Raw genomic sequence first — 17,358 nt, forward strand, 5'->3', positions numbered from 1 at the left:
TGATGAAACCCCAAGGCTGTTCAATGAAAACACCCTGCTGTTCCAGAGCCGTTGGCACTGCCCTGTTGCAGAGGAGAAGTTTCTTTGATTATAGATTGAGGGCTTGTGTGGATATACATATATATTTGCTGAAGTGCCAATGCCAGATACAAGAAGCAGTCCAGAAGAGTGCATGAGGGGACTAGAAATGCCATCAAGAAAGTGAAGAGAATTAGAGGCTATGGGAGGTACATACAGAGCTGTGAGAAAAATTGGTTTCCAGTGTTCGATCTTCTGCATCAGAAAACAGCCAGAAACCTTTTTACTTTTTTTTCCCCATAGATGATAGGGTACTGCCAAAGAGATCTATTGTTTGGTTCCTCTCTCTAACAGAAGCACCCCACAAGACTTTGACTGTCCCTTGACTCTGACCAAGTTTATTAATGAAGGAGTTTTCCCACAATAGACAGGCAATAATGATGTTCATCTAAACATAGCTATGTGTCCAGGTGCAGTGAGATGGTGTTGAGCCTCTGTAATCCTGGCAGAGGAGGCAGGATTGGTAGCCCAGTTCCTCGTGCCAAGCCCCACAGCAAGCTTAGCCCACCCATGCCTCCACCGGGCCCTTTTTGCTCAAAGGTTATTCAAAAGCCCTTTCAAGCTGGACACGAATCACTCTGTGCTTGTGGCATTAAACACAAGTCAGAGCAAATAGCAAAGCAGGAATGAACTTACTCTCCAGCATAAAAGATGAACATCTTTAACGTGAGAGCTTGCAGTGAAATCTTTTCCATTCTAGTGGATGTTCAAGGACTGTTGTCCTCCCAGAGGCAGATCCTTAATGGAGGGCTGATGTCAGAGGGATGTTGGTTCTTGGTTTGTATTTTGTGAATACAGTGAGAGGGGATGGAAGTGGTGCTGGGCACCTGCAGATGCATTTGCTCTGGGAGCAGCTGATGCTCCAGAGCAGAGCCAGGGTGCTGGAGGAGGCTGGTGGGGACGATGACTTCTTCTGCAGAGAACACAGCTGCCTCCAAACAGTGTTGTACCTCAGAGTGTTTCTGTGGTTAAAGTAAAAGGTTTCATGTTCACCAGCATTATTTGTTTTCTTTACTCTGGGCTAATGAGCCTGAGTTAGGAAACCACGCAGGGAAAAAGAGTGTGCTTTCCAAATAGTGAGAGCATCAATTTAACTCTCCAAAGTTGCAGTGGGCTATATAAAGACTTATTAATCAAAACATTTGCAAAAATATTGACTGTGTGAGTATGCTGTTAGGCCTGAGAGATCGTCTGCGAAGTAAAGCTTCAGTTAATCACTTCTTGTACGTTAATCTTTGCAGAATAGAAAATATGTAGGAGATATTTGTGGGTATTTTTTCTACACTGTGTTTTGGATAATTTCATTCGCTAATATAAAATTATTTCCACTCAAAACTTGTCATGTAGAGGGTAGAAACAAAAACTCAAGGTAAGAAGCCAAAGAGTGGCTCACAGAACAAACGTTCTGGAGAGGGACAGCTGCCACCTCCTTCTGACCCCCTGAGAGGGTGAGCCCATAGCCCAAAGATCCCACAGGGGCTGAGCACAACAGCAGAAGAACACTGATGGCATTTTGACGCCTTTTTTGGCTTTAACAGCTTAGGAGGATTTGGCAGTAACAGAGTTGTATCACAATAAAGCAGAAGAAAATGTGTTACTGATGGGAAAAAAACCCCAAAACCAAACCAAACCAAACCGAAACGTATTTTAGTATCCAACCAAAAGAATGTTCCCCATTTTAATTTTTAAAAACATGTTTTTGTTTAAAATGTCTGTCTTGCATTAATCTAAATGCAAAATAATTATGCTGAAGTATTAAGTAAATGTTAAAACATGAAAGCACTCTTTGCTAATAAAATAGAAATTTTTAGGTTTTGTTCCCAACCAGAAACAAAATAAGCAACCCAAAAAACCCCTGGGAAGCACTAAAAACCTGATTTCTTGCCAGCCCCAATGGGTACTTACATTTTTGACAGCTCTTTAAAACATGAAGTCATCCACATTGCTGTCTGAGAGTTCTCTGTAAACTACTTGCAGTATTTGGTTACTAGCACATTTGCTTTAATGAAGACTTTGCATGGAATAATATGTAGGTGTTTCAGTGTACTTAGACCTCAAAAGAAATGTCATAAAAATCAAGTATCTCTGATAAAATCAGGATATGGTATGTTTCCCCAAACTGAAATTTCCCATCCTCAGAGGACACATATCTTTCTGTCGGTGCCTGCTTGGCTGGGAGAAGCCCATGGATACATGGGCAGCATCCTGGCCACCTTGAATGATGATGAAAGCCTTATTGAACACTGGACTATTGCACTGATTAAAAAAGCCAATGGCATAATTTTGCCTGGGCTATTTAATTTTATTAAATACCAAGGTTATGTACCAGCATAGCCCAGAGTGCTTATGAATCAGTAAGTACTGGCAGCTTATTATACTTAAAGTCGTGAACTGCCACAAAGTGGCTGTACTGTAGATGATGTCTTTAATCTTAAAAAAAAGAATCAATTGTAGAGCTGGCATGATGGTTAAGCAAACGGCCGTGATTTTATTTCATATGTGCCTTTTAGTGGTTTTATGAAGATGTTTTATAAACAAAGTTTTAAAGTGCAAGGCATGTTATCATTTTATTTCCTCAGAGCAACTAATAAATGAGAGAGCCAGCCATGTATTTATAGCAGGATGTATTTATAGATGAAATCTTCCAGCGACTAGGAGTTAATGGAGAAGGAATACACATCTCCTAATGCAGAGAAATGATTGGGAGCTCATACTTATGAATGTAGTGCCATAGCTAAATTAGACAAATTATTATTAGGCTGTAGATAACCAATGTTTGCCTGCTGTACCACTGCCTACTATTGCAGAATCACTCTTATGATTTTCCTTCTCAGGGAGAGAGGGAAAGTAAAAAATGTATTACTCTTCACTACACAGCGCTCTGTTTTCTGCTTCATATATATACACACATATTTGTTTGTGTGTATATATATTAAAGCTCATTTAGTTGCTAAATTTTATTTTTAGTTTTATTTTTGCTAAGGTGCACTCAACTCCTCTGTGGGTGCCAAGGGTGGGTGCATGTAGCTGTGGAAAAAGCTTGTGCCCCCGCATGCTGGCATCCACGACCTGATACCGCTGGGGCAGCCCCAGTGATTTTGGAGCTGTCTATTCCATTCTTTGGAGACAGAAAATTCATTCTGAGGAGAAGAGGTGAAACCTAATGTAAATCCATAAAACCAAACTATTCTCTGCATTAAATCCATTACCTAATAGAATAAACTTCATCTTTTGCCAACCAATACAATAGGCACAGAATACCAGTATCTCTCTTCTAGCAGATAATGGTGATACCTGGGATATGAGGAGAGAGGTGTGTGTATATTAAAGCAGGAGCAAAGGATTTATTTTATGACTTAGACTTTAAAAGACATTTTCTAAAGCCTTGTGAAACTCAGTAGCCTAGGAGGAATATCTCTGTTAGTGATATCTTTGAACTGGAACAGTGTGGGTGTTCATAGATGTTCTCTAAGAAGCTATTTCCCATCTATAATATTTTTGCTTTAAATATTTCACTATACACTGCATTTATACAAATATATGAATATACATATATAAAAATAAATATAGCAATGCTGACTTGTAAACTGCATGCAGAAGAGATTACGTGAAATAAGAGTAAAAATATTTCATTCTCTAGACAATTCCGGAACTCCTTACCACTGGAAATGAGAATGAAAACTGGAATGGTTCTAAAATTTATTCTGAATGATTATTTTTGAAAACATTAGAAAGTCCTCTTCCAATAATGTTGGAGAAATGCTATTATTTTCTAACGTAACATAAAACTGGAGCAAGGTAGAGTGGGAGGGGGTGTAGTAAACAAGAGACATCACGCATTATAAACCTAACAAAACTACTAAGTAAAATGTTTATGTGAAGCAAAACAGTGCATGCATCATATGAAAAAAAAAAAAGAGAATCAGTGACATTGAAAAAAAAAAATACTCAGTGTAATTCTGAGTCACTGGAAAATACATCTCCTGAAAACATCAAAAATCGCCCTGTTCCTGTTAATGTTTTGCTCTGAAGAAACAGTGTTTTCTGACAGGAAACTGTTTTACGAAACATTTTCCAACCAGCTTTAACACAAATACTGCCAATTGTCATTGTGTAGGAAAGTGAAAAATATATTTTATTTTAGCTTCAATTCTAGCAGTATGCAGGGAAATGGCTTCTTTAATAGAAGACTTTGAGTTAGAGAAGTGGCTGTGAGGAACATCCTGTTAATGGGACAATAGCCTTAATGTTCCTCTGCCCCTCTCCTGACCTTGAGTAAGCAAAAGCATTGTCATGAAATCCCACTCAGTAAAATGATGTTTTTTCTGGCAAACTCATAAAATCAAATCATGATGGAACTGCCAAATTTCTGGATGCTCAGAGCTGATCATTGCTTTCCCATTTTTTTTACTTTTTTTTAAACAGGCAGGAAAGTCTGACAGCTAGAGCAGAACTTTTCTGCAGCTTCCCACCTTACTCTTTCTCTCTTTTTCTGGAGCTGTAACAATTGATCTGTCCCACTGATGTTTCTGTATGTTTGCTGTATTTTAGCTATATCATCATCTGAAGCAGCTTTTGGCTTTGAGGGCTCATTTAAAATCAAACAGGAACTGGCTTCAGCACTCATGGTGGCTGGAATGGGGGGAGAAGGGCTGACAAAATTCATGCTGTGTCTTTCACTGCAGAGTTTGAAACAAAATTTTCTCTTTTTTTATTTCTTATTTGTTTCCATGTATCTTCACTTGGCCTTTTGTGGGCCTTTTCTTCCCTTTCTCTGTGTGCTGTGCCAGATTCTCCAGGAGTGCTAATTCTATTTGAAATTTAACATGGTAAGAGAAGCCTTGAATCCTCAGGGTGCGGGGGAGAGAGTTTCAGTATTTGATGTATGGGTTTGCTTTCTTTGGTTTTTGTTTTTAAGTTTTTTAGAAATTGTGCAGGATAGATTTGAAGCCCGGGTTGACTGAAAGCTTCAAAACAGAGCGAATTTACCCCTGAGGAATATCTGCCCTTTGAAGTTAATTCAGATTTTCCAAGCTCCTATTAAATGGAGAAGTTGCAGGAAGTCCAAGATACTCTGCATAGGCAGTGGGGTAGGTCCTGGTGTCGATGACCCAGGTACTCACTTCAAAGGTGTACTTTGCTTGGCCCAGAGAGAACACTCCACGTAGGAGAAACAGCTGAAAGCCGATTGTGGTGTAAACAGTCACATGTTTCATGGGAACGGGCATTCTTTCCTCCAATGGATAGACATTCAGGCCACTCATGATAAACGGAGTTATATCCACTTCATGGCACTGTAAAACAATGTCTGTGTGCCACAGCCAGCTGGCACAGGTGCTTGGAATAGCTCTAAACTTTGCTGCAGATAGCACATTTCCTATACAGCGGGAAAAAGAACAGCATTTTTATCCTTTGGGGATACTTTGGAATGCCTCGAGCCCTTCTCGTCAGAAGCCCAACCGAAGCTCCCAATCTTTTGCTGGATGAAGCAGACAGAGGCATTAGAAACAGAAACCAAGGTCTGAAAAATGTGTTCACCAGTTGAAGTTAGAAGAATGAACAGCAGTTTAATGCTCTTCAAAATTCAAATGCCTGTCTGTCTTTTTATCATCCAATCCTTCCAGCTTGTTATCTCACTAAGATTGTGGGCTGGATTTAACCCAGCCAGGGTAGTATCATAGAGTTTCAGCCTGGAAACTTCCTTCCTCTGCTCTGCATCACAGTTTGTCTCCTACTTTTCTCTGCTAAAAAGCAGGAATACAAAACCAGTACTTTCTAGCTCAGCCAGTGGATGATTTTTATCAGCTCATTTTAGTCAATAAAGAAAGAAGTCAATCACTCCTGGAAAATAGCACTTTCCACTACTGTATATACCCAGCCAGTACAATTGCAGAATAAATCAATAACTGCATTAATCAATACGATGTAAACTGCTGACTCTGTGGATAAATTGTACCGGTGTAAGAAGGCTTTCAAATAAATTCTAAACCCCACTCAAACTGCATAGGCTTTTAAATCTACTAAGGGCAGTGGGACACTTGAAGATTTGTGCTGTTTTCGCTTAAAAATCTCTGGGATAGCAGGGCTGCCAAATAATGTAATTAAATCATGCTAGCAGTGCTCAGACACAAAGTCTGCTTCAATGAGAGCCCCAGAAAATATCCCTCAACTGAAAATCTGCCAGCCAACAGGGGATTTCTGGCACTGTGCAGTACCTCAAGAGGAAAAGGCCAGGCTGAATAGGAAGGGAAGGCTGCCCTGCAATCTGGTTATTTTACAGCCCCAACAGCTGTAGGGATTGTTCCTTTAAGCACCTCCACTTTTTATAGAACCTTGACCCTAAGCATCTCTTTTTTTTACCTATTGCCATAGCCAGTCCCATGCAAGACCTCTGGCAGAGCCTACAGACATGCTGCTTGTAAGGGAAAAACAAAAGGTTATGCCTAAGGAGACTGGGCTCATGGCAGCAGCATTGCTTGCAGCAGCTGTCCCTCTGCTCCAGCTGCATTGTTCCTCCATGCGTGGCTGGCAAACAAGCAGGAGTCAAATGCGAATATAATTTGCGAAAATTTGTGTTAGGCTTTTCCGCCATGGGTCTGAATGTGTCCTGAAAAAAGAAATTGCTAGGAGGTGGTGATAGACATGAAGTTGTTCATAGCATTAGTAGGAATGCAGTAGTATGTGCACAGGTGGTGAGTATGGGCTGAAGGGGGATTTCAGGCTTCTGCATAATAATTAATAGAGCTACACTGAGCAGGTTAGGGTCATACCAGTCATTTCTGGCAAGACCAGAACCAGAGCCATGCACAGCAGTGTCCCTTAATTAAATTGGCCCTTCTCCCATGCCCTTTGGGAAATATTCTAGACTTGAACATATCTTGTAAAAACTTGCATACTGTAAGGGGTCTCCTTGTATCCTTTTGTATTTCAGAATTTTTCCAATTCATTCTCTGAGGATGGGAAATATTCGTAGCCTTTTTTCAGTACTGAAATATATTGGTGTACATAGAATAGGTTAAGTAAAGAAATACAGAAGTGTATTACTAATATGACATTTTAATTGCTACATCAGACATTTTCAAGTACTAAGTGCTAGGAACTGATAAAAAGAAGTTCACATTAAAAAAAACCTGAATGATTGAAGCCATTTAGAGGCCTTTATTGTACCATGCTGTCAAAATGTCCAACTGACCTTTTCTACATGGGTAAATTTCTCCAAGAAATATTTTATACAACTATTTTAATAGCGCTGATCCTAACCCCGCACCTCCCCTCTTCCCCTCCCCCTCCTCGCCCCCCCCAATGTAGTTTTTTGATTAGATAATGGTCAGAGCAAGAGAAATGCCAAATCCTTACAAACACTCTGAAGATGGCCAGATGACCAGGGGCCTTATATATGAAATCTCTGCAACCTTATTTAAATTTTTACACAGGCAAATGATTCTGAACGCACCATTTACCATTCTTTTACAGTTTCAGTCCGTAACAATCCTGTAAGTGGCATCCCTCCATTAATTCACACTCAGTAGCAGAAGGCAGTATATAGACGTGATCTCTGAGTTAGGCTGGACCACTCCTTGGCATAAATAATGCACAGACTGTGAGGCGATGCACATTCCTGCGCTCCCTATGCTTTGAAGAGCTCATCATCCTTGTAGCAACAGTTCAATAGTCTGCTGTTAGTATTACCATACCTCAATCCACACTCACCCAAAGGCAGTATTGTGGCTGCATCTACATAGCACTTGAAACCTAATATTCCGGAGCACCAAGATGCAGCAACTCCTCTGGCACTTTGAGGGAAATTAGGAGTGACAGTGCCTTGGAAATATCAGTGCCAGAGGGGATCAAAGTCATTGGTTTATTCAGAGTAGGACAAGTTCTACCCTAGCTTTTGCCCAGGGAAAGGCAAAGGCAAAGGGTTGAACATGTGCTCCCTGAGAAGACAAAAAATCAGTGGAGGTGTAGAGGAGGGAAGCGGGATCCCTAGAAACAGGCTCATGACAGCCCAGTGCGTCCCAAAACCTCTCAGCAGAATAATTCTCTCTTTCACACAGGCTCTGAAAGTCATTGGGGGAAATTTCCTGTGACTGCAGCACAGTGAGATATTAATAAAATCTTTTTCTGCTTTTACAACATATTTATATGTAAGTGTGATTTAGAGTTCTGTGTCAAGTCGTCCACCAGGGTTGCAATCCAACGACCTGCAGAAACACAGGGTGTTTCTGCACTTCAGGATAATGTTGATTTAAGGGCTGGTACAATAGCACACATGGGCTATTTTATTTAGTTTCTTGGCATTTGTATTCAAAAATCGCCCTATAAAGAAGGGAGAAGGCATTAAATAAAGTCTAAATGCTCTTAAATCACAAAGAAACATTGTGTTTAAAGTGAACTGAAACATTTGAATAGACCCAAAATTGCTTTTTTCATGGAGAAATATTTTGTTGATGTGTTAAATTTAAACTGTAAATCTCTGACTGTGGCTCTGTTTCATTTTTTGGTACTTTTCTTAGGTTATCAAAATAAAATAGATATTACTCTTCCAGCTCTTTGAAAACTTAGGCTGGTTTGTGATTTGTTCTGGTCCCTCTAAAATCTGTTAAGACTTGGCCCAAGGTTCCCTGTACTGGACACCTTTACATGGGGTTTTTAATTCAGCTTCCTAGTTGCTAAAAATCAGGAGCATTGCAGAGTTTTTTGTTTTACTTTTTCCATAGTTTTCATTCTGACTTCTGGTTTTAGGGGATTTACAGTGCTCCTATTTTCAAAGTTTTTCCTGCAACCATGAGTGACAAAACTATTTTTTGACATTTTTTTCTTTTAATGAAATCTGCCAGCCATCTGAACTCTTTCTGTTTCAGCATCAGGTGCTTTAATAACACTTTCACGTAGAAAGGAAATCTGGACTTTCACTGCTTTGGGCAGCTCAGACATCAGTTCATCTTGGGGAAATACCAAAAAAATATTGGGGAGCCAAAGAGAAACAAATGAACCTGCACAAGTTAGAGGGCTACACTGATTTAGGGAGGATGGGGGAGCTATCATGATATCTATATTTAAAGGTATTCTCCTTAAGGCTGAAGTTCTGCTCTGAAGGCAGAATAGTCACTTGGCAACCCACTTGTGCTCCAGCTCTGAGGGAGGTCAGCAAGGGAATAGATGTACTCAGGTTAGCAGTCCTTCTAGATTGTTCTTTACTTTTAAAAGGGTTACTCCCATGGGAATGACAAAACAGGACTAACGTAGAAATTATGAGGTTAAACTCTGGAGACATTAAGATCCCGATTTTGAAAGGCATCTTCTACAGTGAGAAAAGTACCTTGCAAAGAACATCAGTAATACATACAGAAATGAAAACAAATCTGAAAAAGTGATTCATTGTTTACTTTCCCTGCAAAGAAAAAGGTTTTTACTTCATTAGGGTATTATCAAGATTTGTAACACCATATCCACTTCTTTCTAAACTCTTCTCTTCTTTTGAAATCTATGTTAAACCTCTTCCTTACAACTCCTGCGATTAGCATCTTTGTAGCAATCCCAGATGACAGGCTTCTAAAAGTGGCACTATATTTCTAGAGCCTCCCTGTAATTAAGTATCTATCAGGCCTTCTATTCAGTTGTATATAACTGCTCTGCAGAAAATCTCTCTTCACTTGAATAAAAAGTGATGTTTTGTTTAAACTTAGCAGGATTGCATTTATGTCATGAAATATAAGAATTTTCGACTCGGTCTTTATTAAATAAAATGAGCTGATAAAAATCATCCACTGAAAAAAATAAAATAAAGGTACTTGTTTCTTAATGGCCACAAGATGGTCTGCAAGCAAGGCAGAGGGCAGTTCCTGTTGCTGCTGGAGACCTGCTGGGAAGGGATTATGCTGTCATGGTGTAAAACCAGCCAGCAACTAAGTACCAGGCAGCCGCTTGCTCACTGACACCCTCCCTGGTGGGATGGGGAGGAGAATCTGAAAAAGGTAAAACCTGCAGGCTGAGATAAGGATAGTTTAATAATTGAAATAAAGTAAAATATAAAATAATAATAAGAAGAAAAATAACAATAATGACGATGAGAAAGGAGATAACAAATACAAGAGAGAAATAAAACCCCAGAAATACAAGTGATGCACAATACAATCGCTCACTGCTGCTGACTGATACCAGACTGTCCCAAGCAGTGATCAGCTGCTTCCAGGCAGCTCCCCCCAGTTTCTATACTGAGCACGATGTTCTGTGGTATGGAATATCCCTTTGACTAGTACGAATCAGGTATCCTGTCTCTGCTTCCTGCTGGCTTCTTGTGCCCCTTCTCACTGACAGAGCATGACAGACTGATAACTCCTTGATCACGGTAAGTGCTACTTAGGAACAACTAGAACATTGGTGTGTTATTAGCATTGTTCTCAGACTTAAGCCAAAACACAGCACTGTACCAGCTACTGGGAAGAAAATTAACCCCATCCCAGCCAAAACCAGGACATATACAAAGAGCTCCACCAAATAACAATCAATTCTGTGAAATGTTTTGCTGAATTTGATATGGAGATTGTTAAACATCACCAGGTGTAAGTGATATTTCCTTATCCACAGTACAGAAAAAACCCCAAATTTCACAGTCACTTCTTCCATAAGACTGCAGCTGCACAGCCATGAGAACATGAAACATGCTTTTTTGGCTTCAATAATGTCAACACAAGATGCAAATGCTTAATGGTGAGTGCAACTCCAAGTGAAACACCTTGACCTAGGGACTTAATGTCATTTTCATCCTATAGAGTCTAGATCAAAATTGGACTTTGTTCTGTAGCATGTGCTTTTGCAGTGTTTTTATAATTTTATTTTATGTCAGTGTGTGTGGAGTTGTCCCTGAAGTCCAGCATATGGGCTCTGGGAGTAATCTCGGGTACCAAAGTTTTGGTAGCTTTCTATATGAATTCACATTTTAGACTCTCTTGCTGCCAATCTGGCCTCTTATTTCCATGGATAAGAATGGATAAGATGCTGTTTGAAGGATTATCATGCACAGATGAACTTCTAGCCTTTTGCTTATTCATGTGCTTAGACATCACCGTCCCCTTTTGAACATTTTTCTTTTAAAAAATATTGGGGGATATTTGATTCACTTGTAGTTATAAATGGTTACAAAGATGACACAACACATATTTGACAGTGGTGAAAGAAAATATACTTCAGAGTAAAGTGAGAAGGAAGACAGATATGAGACAAAAAAATGCCTTTTATCGGATGTTAAAGCTGACATGAGTGTGACTTCATATTTTGAGCTGTATCTACTGACTTGAAAGCCACGCTCACTCTGATGTTTAATTTGTCATTCTAATAACTCAGTAGACTGAAAGGCTTAATTTGGTGCTTTTATTTCTGTTTCAAGATGATGAAAATCAATGTTCTTCTCATTTAGCTTCATACCAAGCCCAAAGATGAATCTACACTTTCAAGCTGCAGCACACAACAGTATTATGTGAGCAAGCAACTGAACCTGCTTGAAGACAGATATATTTCAATCTCCCTTCAAAAAAGGTATTTAACATCTCTGCTAGTTTTGTTGGTCAGAATAGTCTTTGTATGAAAAAATCCTTTAAAATGTATTTAAGAATATGTAAGGTATCTCATATTGCAAAAGGTATGGTCTCATTCAGACCTGATTCAAGGCTTGCTGATGCCATTGAAAGTCTTTCTGTGGAATTCGAAGGGCTTTGGGCTGGTACATATGCTTCCTTTTATTTAAGTTTTCCTTTTCTGAAGAAAATAGTACAGTACACTTCATATAATGCATTGTATGACACCCTCTGTAATAAAACAAGTGCAAAAAGTAAACAAATAGCTTTTATCTAATTGAATAATACTGGAGTTTCAATTAGAAATACTGTTTGTAAAATATTTGAGATTACTCTCTTTACAATCTTAAGTTACCTTTGGCATCACTCCATTAAATTAATGCATATACATTTATCCATTAATTTTTAAGCTTTTTTTTTAAATTAATGTAATATTGATACCTAATATTTTCTCAATAATAGACCACTTCTTTCTCCCTGCCCCATCCACACTGTTTTTCTTTATCAGGAATGTTGGTCATAGTTAAGATAAAATCTACACATGGTTTATTTTTAAAAGTCCATGGCTGAGCATTTTTTTAATCATCAAAGAAAAGGCTATATAAGAATAGAATTCAATAGCAGGATCCCAGATGTCAATATATGGTTTACCCTTTGGGACAATTTTATTGCTCCAGAGATTAAACCTGTAAAAATATAAGCACACAAAGTTTTCTGACAAAAGTAAATTTGTCTCAAATAAAGGTTTTCTCTGCATTCTAGCATAACAGTAATCTTTGTTCTATTTCCAAAATGAAACATTATCCACAAATGTTACTTCTGTTTATTTATCTTTTCAGTTGTAGCAGCAGTTCCATGGGGTCTGGTTTTGAAACATCTTCCCACCCTCCCTGTGAATATTGTTTTTAGGAGGGTTTTGGCTAGTTTGTTGCAAAACTGTGCTTTGTTTTGCAGGAAAAATAAGGTACTTGTGAGAGCAGGGCATGGACCCTGGGAACCCCACTCCAGCATGGAGCCAGGCTGAGGTTCTCTGTCTCAGCAACTTCAGCAGCTCCAGAGCAGATTAAGAGCTGTGTTATATATGAGAGCTGCAGCTTCGACTTTATCAAAAAAACTTATTTCTCTGTTCTTCCCTGAGCATTACAGGCCATTACACTAAAAATAAGGTCACATTTAGGTGTTGTGCTAAATACTTTCTCTGCTAATGAATCTGAGAGTACCAGAGATTAACTAATGCTGATGAACCCAGCATCACAACGCAACAGAAAGGAGGCCAGCTATGGTAATGGAAAATCTGTTAATCTATTGTATTTAGAGGAACACAGATTTCTTATTATGCAATAACATTCAGAGGAGGGAAAAAAAGATCTCACGTACTTGATATTTTTGGAATCCTAATTTCCTCACTGCTGCTGCCATCCCCACCGTCACTGACTGTTCTTATTTCTATAAGATAATCTTCTTCAAATGGTACCAGAAGTTCAGCTGAAGTGTTGTTTGTCTCCAGTATATGCGTTTTGCTATGTCTGTTTTGTCTGTACAAAATCTAAGTTAAAAGGAATTAGAAAGCAGAAGTTATTAATATATTTTTAGGTTTTCATGGCTTTTTGGAGAGCTGAGAATATCTTCTGTCATGTCCCAAACTTTTCAGAGCACTATCAGCATCCTGCAGAGAATTAAAATTAATTAAAAACATAGAAATATATTCTGCAAATTTTTGTGATGGAGACCACAGTGGGCATTTACTCCAACTTTCAGGAAAGCCTTTGTCTGCTAGAATGAGGTTATGAATCCCTATCCAATACACTTACACTGTTCTATAAATATGCACCTTTAAAGAAGACTTCAACCTGTAAGAACTTTTATACCCAGAACTCATCCAATGCTTGAGGAACTAAGGTTTTAGTGGTTTTGGTTTAGGTTTTTTTTGGTTTTGTTTTTGTTTTGTTTTGTTTTTTAATTTTGCCTGGTTGTAGTGAGCATTTGTAGTCAAACAGAAATATATTGATTTCTGTGTAAAATTACCACCTGTTAATGAAAACTTGGGACATTGCATAGCAGTATGCTTTTAAAAGCTTCAAGAAAGGACAGAAAATTGGATAGTAGCATCTAGGAAGCACATTTCTACAACTAAACATGATGGATCCAACACCTGCTTGCACGGAGGTGTTTTTGCTAATGAATCATTGGGCCAAGGTACAGAGCAGCAGAGCAGCTCAGGCTGTCTAAACAGGGATCCTACAGACTATGAACAGCTTTTTTCCTCCACAAATTCTTTTTTCCTTGCTAGCACACCAGTGTTTGACTCCTTTCCTTTGGCAATCTTTTAACATATTTATGCTAAGAAGAGCAACTGACGAGCAACGCAGAAGGAGAAACAGGGATCATACAATAAATACCACAGCAAGTACATAAGAACTCTTTCCACACCAGAATGCTTTAAGTAAGTGTAGCCTAGAAGCAGGTAGGTTAGACAAAAAGGAAAAAAGCTTAATTGTCTAGTTTTGACTTTCTTCCCAGTGTGTGAAGCTACTCAAACACACTCACTAAGGTGTAAAAGGATATGCAAGAAATATTGCAAGGTGGAAGTTTGTGTGTCCTTTTCCACCCTAGATATAAATAACTCTGTGTAGACACTAAAATGCCTAGCAACATGAGGATCTTGATCTTGAGAACCTTTCCTCCTGTAAGCACTCTCCACCTCCATTTGTATAGTTCTTCAGGAGTAAAAAAGTCTTTGCATGGGTCTTTTGGGGTCAGAGCCAAAACTGTTTGAAAACAAACTTTGAACTAATTTTTCTTTCCTTTCAAAAATAGATTTGTGGGAGTGCTTTTATTTCATTCACATTGAACTTTACATATCTTCCTTTCTATTTTCAAAGCTGCATTTATGAATTTCCAGAGAGTGAGGACTTTTAAATGTGTTTTATGCCTATCTTTAATGAGTAAGAGATTGTGCTCTAATCCTTATGTATGTGTGAATCTCCTTCCCCTAAAAGATGTGAATGTAAGAATCTTAGATAAGTAAGATTATAAGGGAAAGGGGACAAGAGAGATCTAGTGTTGGGGACAGAAAACCCCTCTATCAGGATGTAAAAGGTCCTACTCTGAACAAACACAGACATTATTCCAATTTTATAAATTTCAGCAACCCATCCCAATATGGGATGTCAGAGAAGTCACTGTTTTCCAGGTAATAAACAGTCCCCTTTCAACAAGTGACTGTTTGTACCTCTATTATAAAAACCATGTCTGATGAATGAGATTAAGAAATTACTTACTTTGTAGCCTAGCACCTCTGATTCATTCTCCATTGTTTTCACATGTTCCCAGTTCAAACAGATTTTGGAATTTGTCAGTTTCCAGGCGATGTTTGCCGGAGGTTGACTTGGTGCTTTAAAAAAAAGATGATGATAATCAGAAGACACAACTGAATATTAATTTGCATCGTGTAATTGAATGAGCGGCTGACACAGAAACAGCAAATGCATGGGTGATTCAAATCTAAGAGTAAAAAATAGTTTCCAGTCCATCATTGCTCCCACATTAGTCAGAATAAAGATCTATTCATAGCACAAAACCACTTACTGTGAGAGTTCATTTTCAAAATTAGGAAAATCCTGAGTGTCTGACAGCTCAAGTTATATTTGACAGATTTTGTTTAAGTAAGTACTGTGTTCCTATCTGTATTTTAATACACAGAGAATGTTTTGTTGTATGGATTTCAAAAAAAAGGTAAAACTAAGAGCAAAATACAAAAAACAAGATTTTCATCAGCCATGAGGACAGGTTACAAAGAGCTACACATTAAAGTCTCCATGTGATCCATCATGAAACATTGTAGATTTTATAAATTCTCAGCACAATAGGCTGAGAGTAGCTTTTCAAAGGCTTTTATGCTTAAGTGCCTGGACTTTGAAAATTTGCCTACAAGTGACTGAAATCGAATCCTGTGTGAACATGTGAAGTTGAAACTGTGCCTTTGAACTGTATCTCAGATTTAGAACACATTATCTCCTTCTCCATGGTGTATCCTCCTGGACCCTGCCTGGGAGGACAGCACTGGGGGTGTTAGACGAAATAAGAACTTGAACAGAATTAAGAAAAAAGAGAGAGACTTGGAGGAACACATTCTGAGTAACCCAGACTTGACTTTAAAATGCTTAACTTCTGAAATCCTTCTTTTCTCCCTACAGAACCTATAAATTGATGATTAATGTGTGTAACTTGGAAGGTACTGTTGATTTGGTAATATCCCACAATTTCTTTTGTTTCCCATGGAGACATAATAAATTGATGATGCCTGTTGTTTCATATCTGTCTGCTTCTTGACTGTGAATAAGTTTAATCCATCCTACCAGTAGGGAAAAGAAGTGTTAGTGGACTACCCAGCTGAATATAAGCATATGTCCTTCCATGTGCCATACCGTCAGCTCTGGAAAAAGACTCATTTTCTTTTTGAGGATATTTATATCTAAGTTAATTAAACTGCAAATTAACTTAAATGTTGTTTGAAACCTCTTTGTTGCTTTCAGCAAATACTTTGTAACAAAAAAACTCACAACAGGCAATGGATGTCAAATACTTAATTGACTGCGTACACTGAAAAGTCTTGGAAGCACTCAAAAAGCGGTGAATACTGCCCTGTTCAAAGCTTTTTAGCATAGCAATTAAAACTGTCTTAATTAATAGTCTTTGAGCTGAAAACTACCATGGGATGAGTTTCAAGACAAATTATCTGGTTTTGCTATACAACCAGGGACCAGAATAGGAGGCAACGTAGCACCTCCCCAAATCCATAGTAATACTCGCAAACAAAACCACTGCAAACAGTTCTTCAGATCTAAGATTAGCAGACCATTTCCTCAACTAATTTCTTGTAATGAACATTGTCAAGAATAATAGAAGTCCCAAGTATATGATTAAGTTTATGAAGTTAATGATGTTACTCTCATGTTCTAGGTAACATGTAGCTTTGTTGCTGCACTGAGTTGAGGCTTATCCTTGCAAAGTATTTCTAATATTTATATCTGTTGATAAATATATTTTTAAGGAAAACAAAAAAGCAAAACAATTGCTGAAATCCATCATCTAAGTAAAGAAGCAGAAGAGCTGAGCTTCACAGCAGCTCCTGATGGAGCAATACATTCATGGAAGGAGGACATAATTTCCACTTTCCTGAGTAGTTTAAATTTAAACGAGGATATCAACTTAGACCTTAAATTGATCTCAGATAAGTATGTTTCAATCAGATTTGCACCTATTTGGCAGTAGGACCATTTTACTTTTGCTTAGCCTCTACAATAATGGCATGCACAGAACACCGCAGGAATCCTGGACGATGAGTAGGAAGAGAGAGATATTATGTTGAAGCTAAAGCTCCAGCTGTAGATGCACATTGTTTATATTCTCTTGACATATCTCTACTCATATTGAAAGTGCTTGCATTTTTCAGAGCCTAGCTTAAAAATTTAATATGTTTTTAAATATTAAAAGTGTTATTTTGACTTTAATTTTTAAGTGACCCATTAGCACGATCCTGAATTTGACAGAAGATGAAGTCAATGTAAAACAAAAGCACATTTATTCCTTATATGTCTTGTCACTTGACTGCCATGTCTTTAACTTGTCTTTCATACATATGCACATAGGAATATAGAGAATAATTTACAGAGATTAGTCCATTTTCCATTAAGAAATTGCC

General features: G+C 38.3%; 1 protein-coding gene across 1 annotated transcript in view; it reads right to left on the reverse strand.

Annotated features, from left to right (window-relative positions):
- Nucleotides 1-952: 952 nt before the first annotated feature.
- Nucleotides 953-17,358, reverse strand: part of LOC115614361 (contactin-6-like) — a 96,548-nt gene continuing 80,142 nt past the window's right edge. Inside the window, 3 exon segments of the mRNA XM_030501153.1 lie at nt 953-1,040; nt 13,032-13,200; nt 14,936-15,048. Of these exon segments, the coding sequence (XP_030357013.1) occupies nt 1,030-1,040; nt 13,032-13,200; nt 14,936-15,048 (293 nt within the window). The 3' untranslated portion in view covers nt 953-1,029.

The sequence above is a fragment of the Strigops habroptila genome, chromosome 11, assembly GCF_004027225.2.
Source record: "Strigops habroptila isolate Jane chromosome 11, bStrHab1.2.pri, whole genome shotgun sequence".
NCBI classification, from domain to species: Eukaryota; Metazoa; Chordata; class Aves; order Psittaciformes; family Psittacidae; genus Strigops; species Strigops habroptila.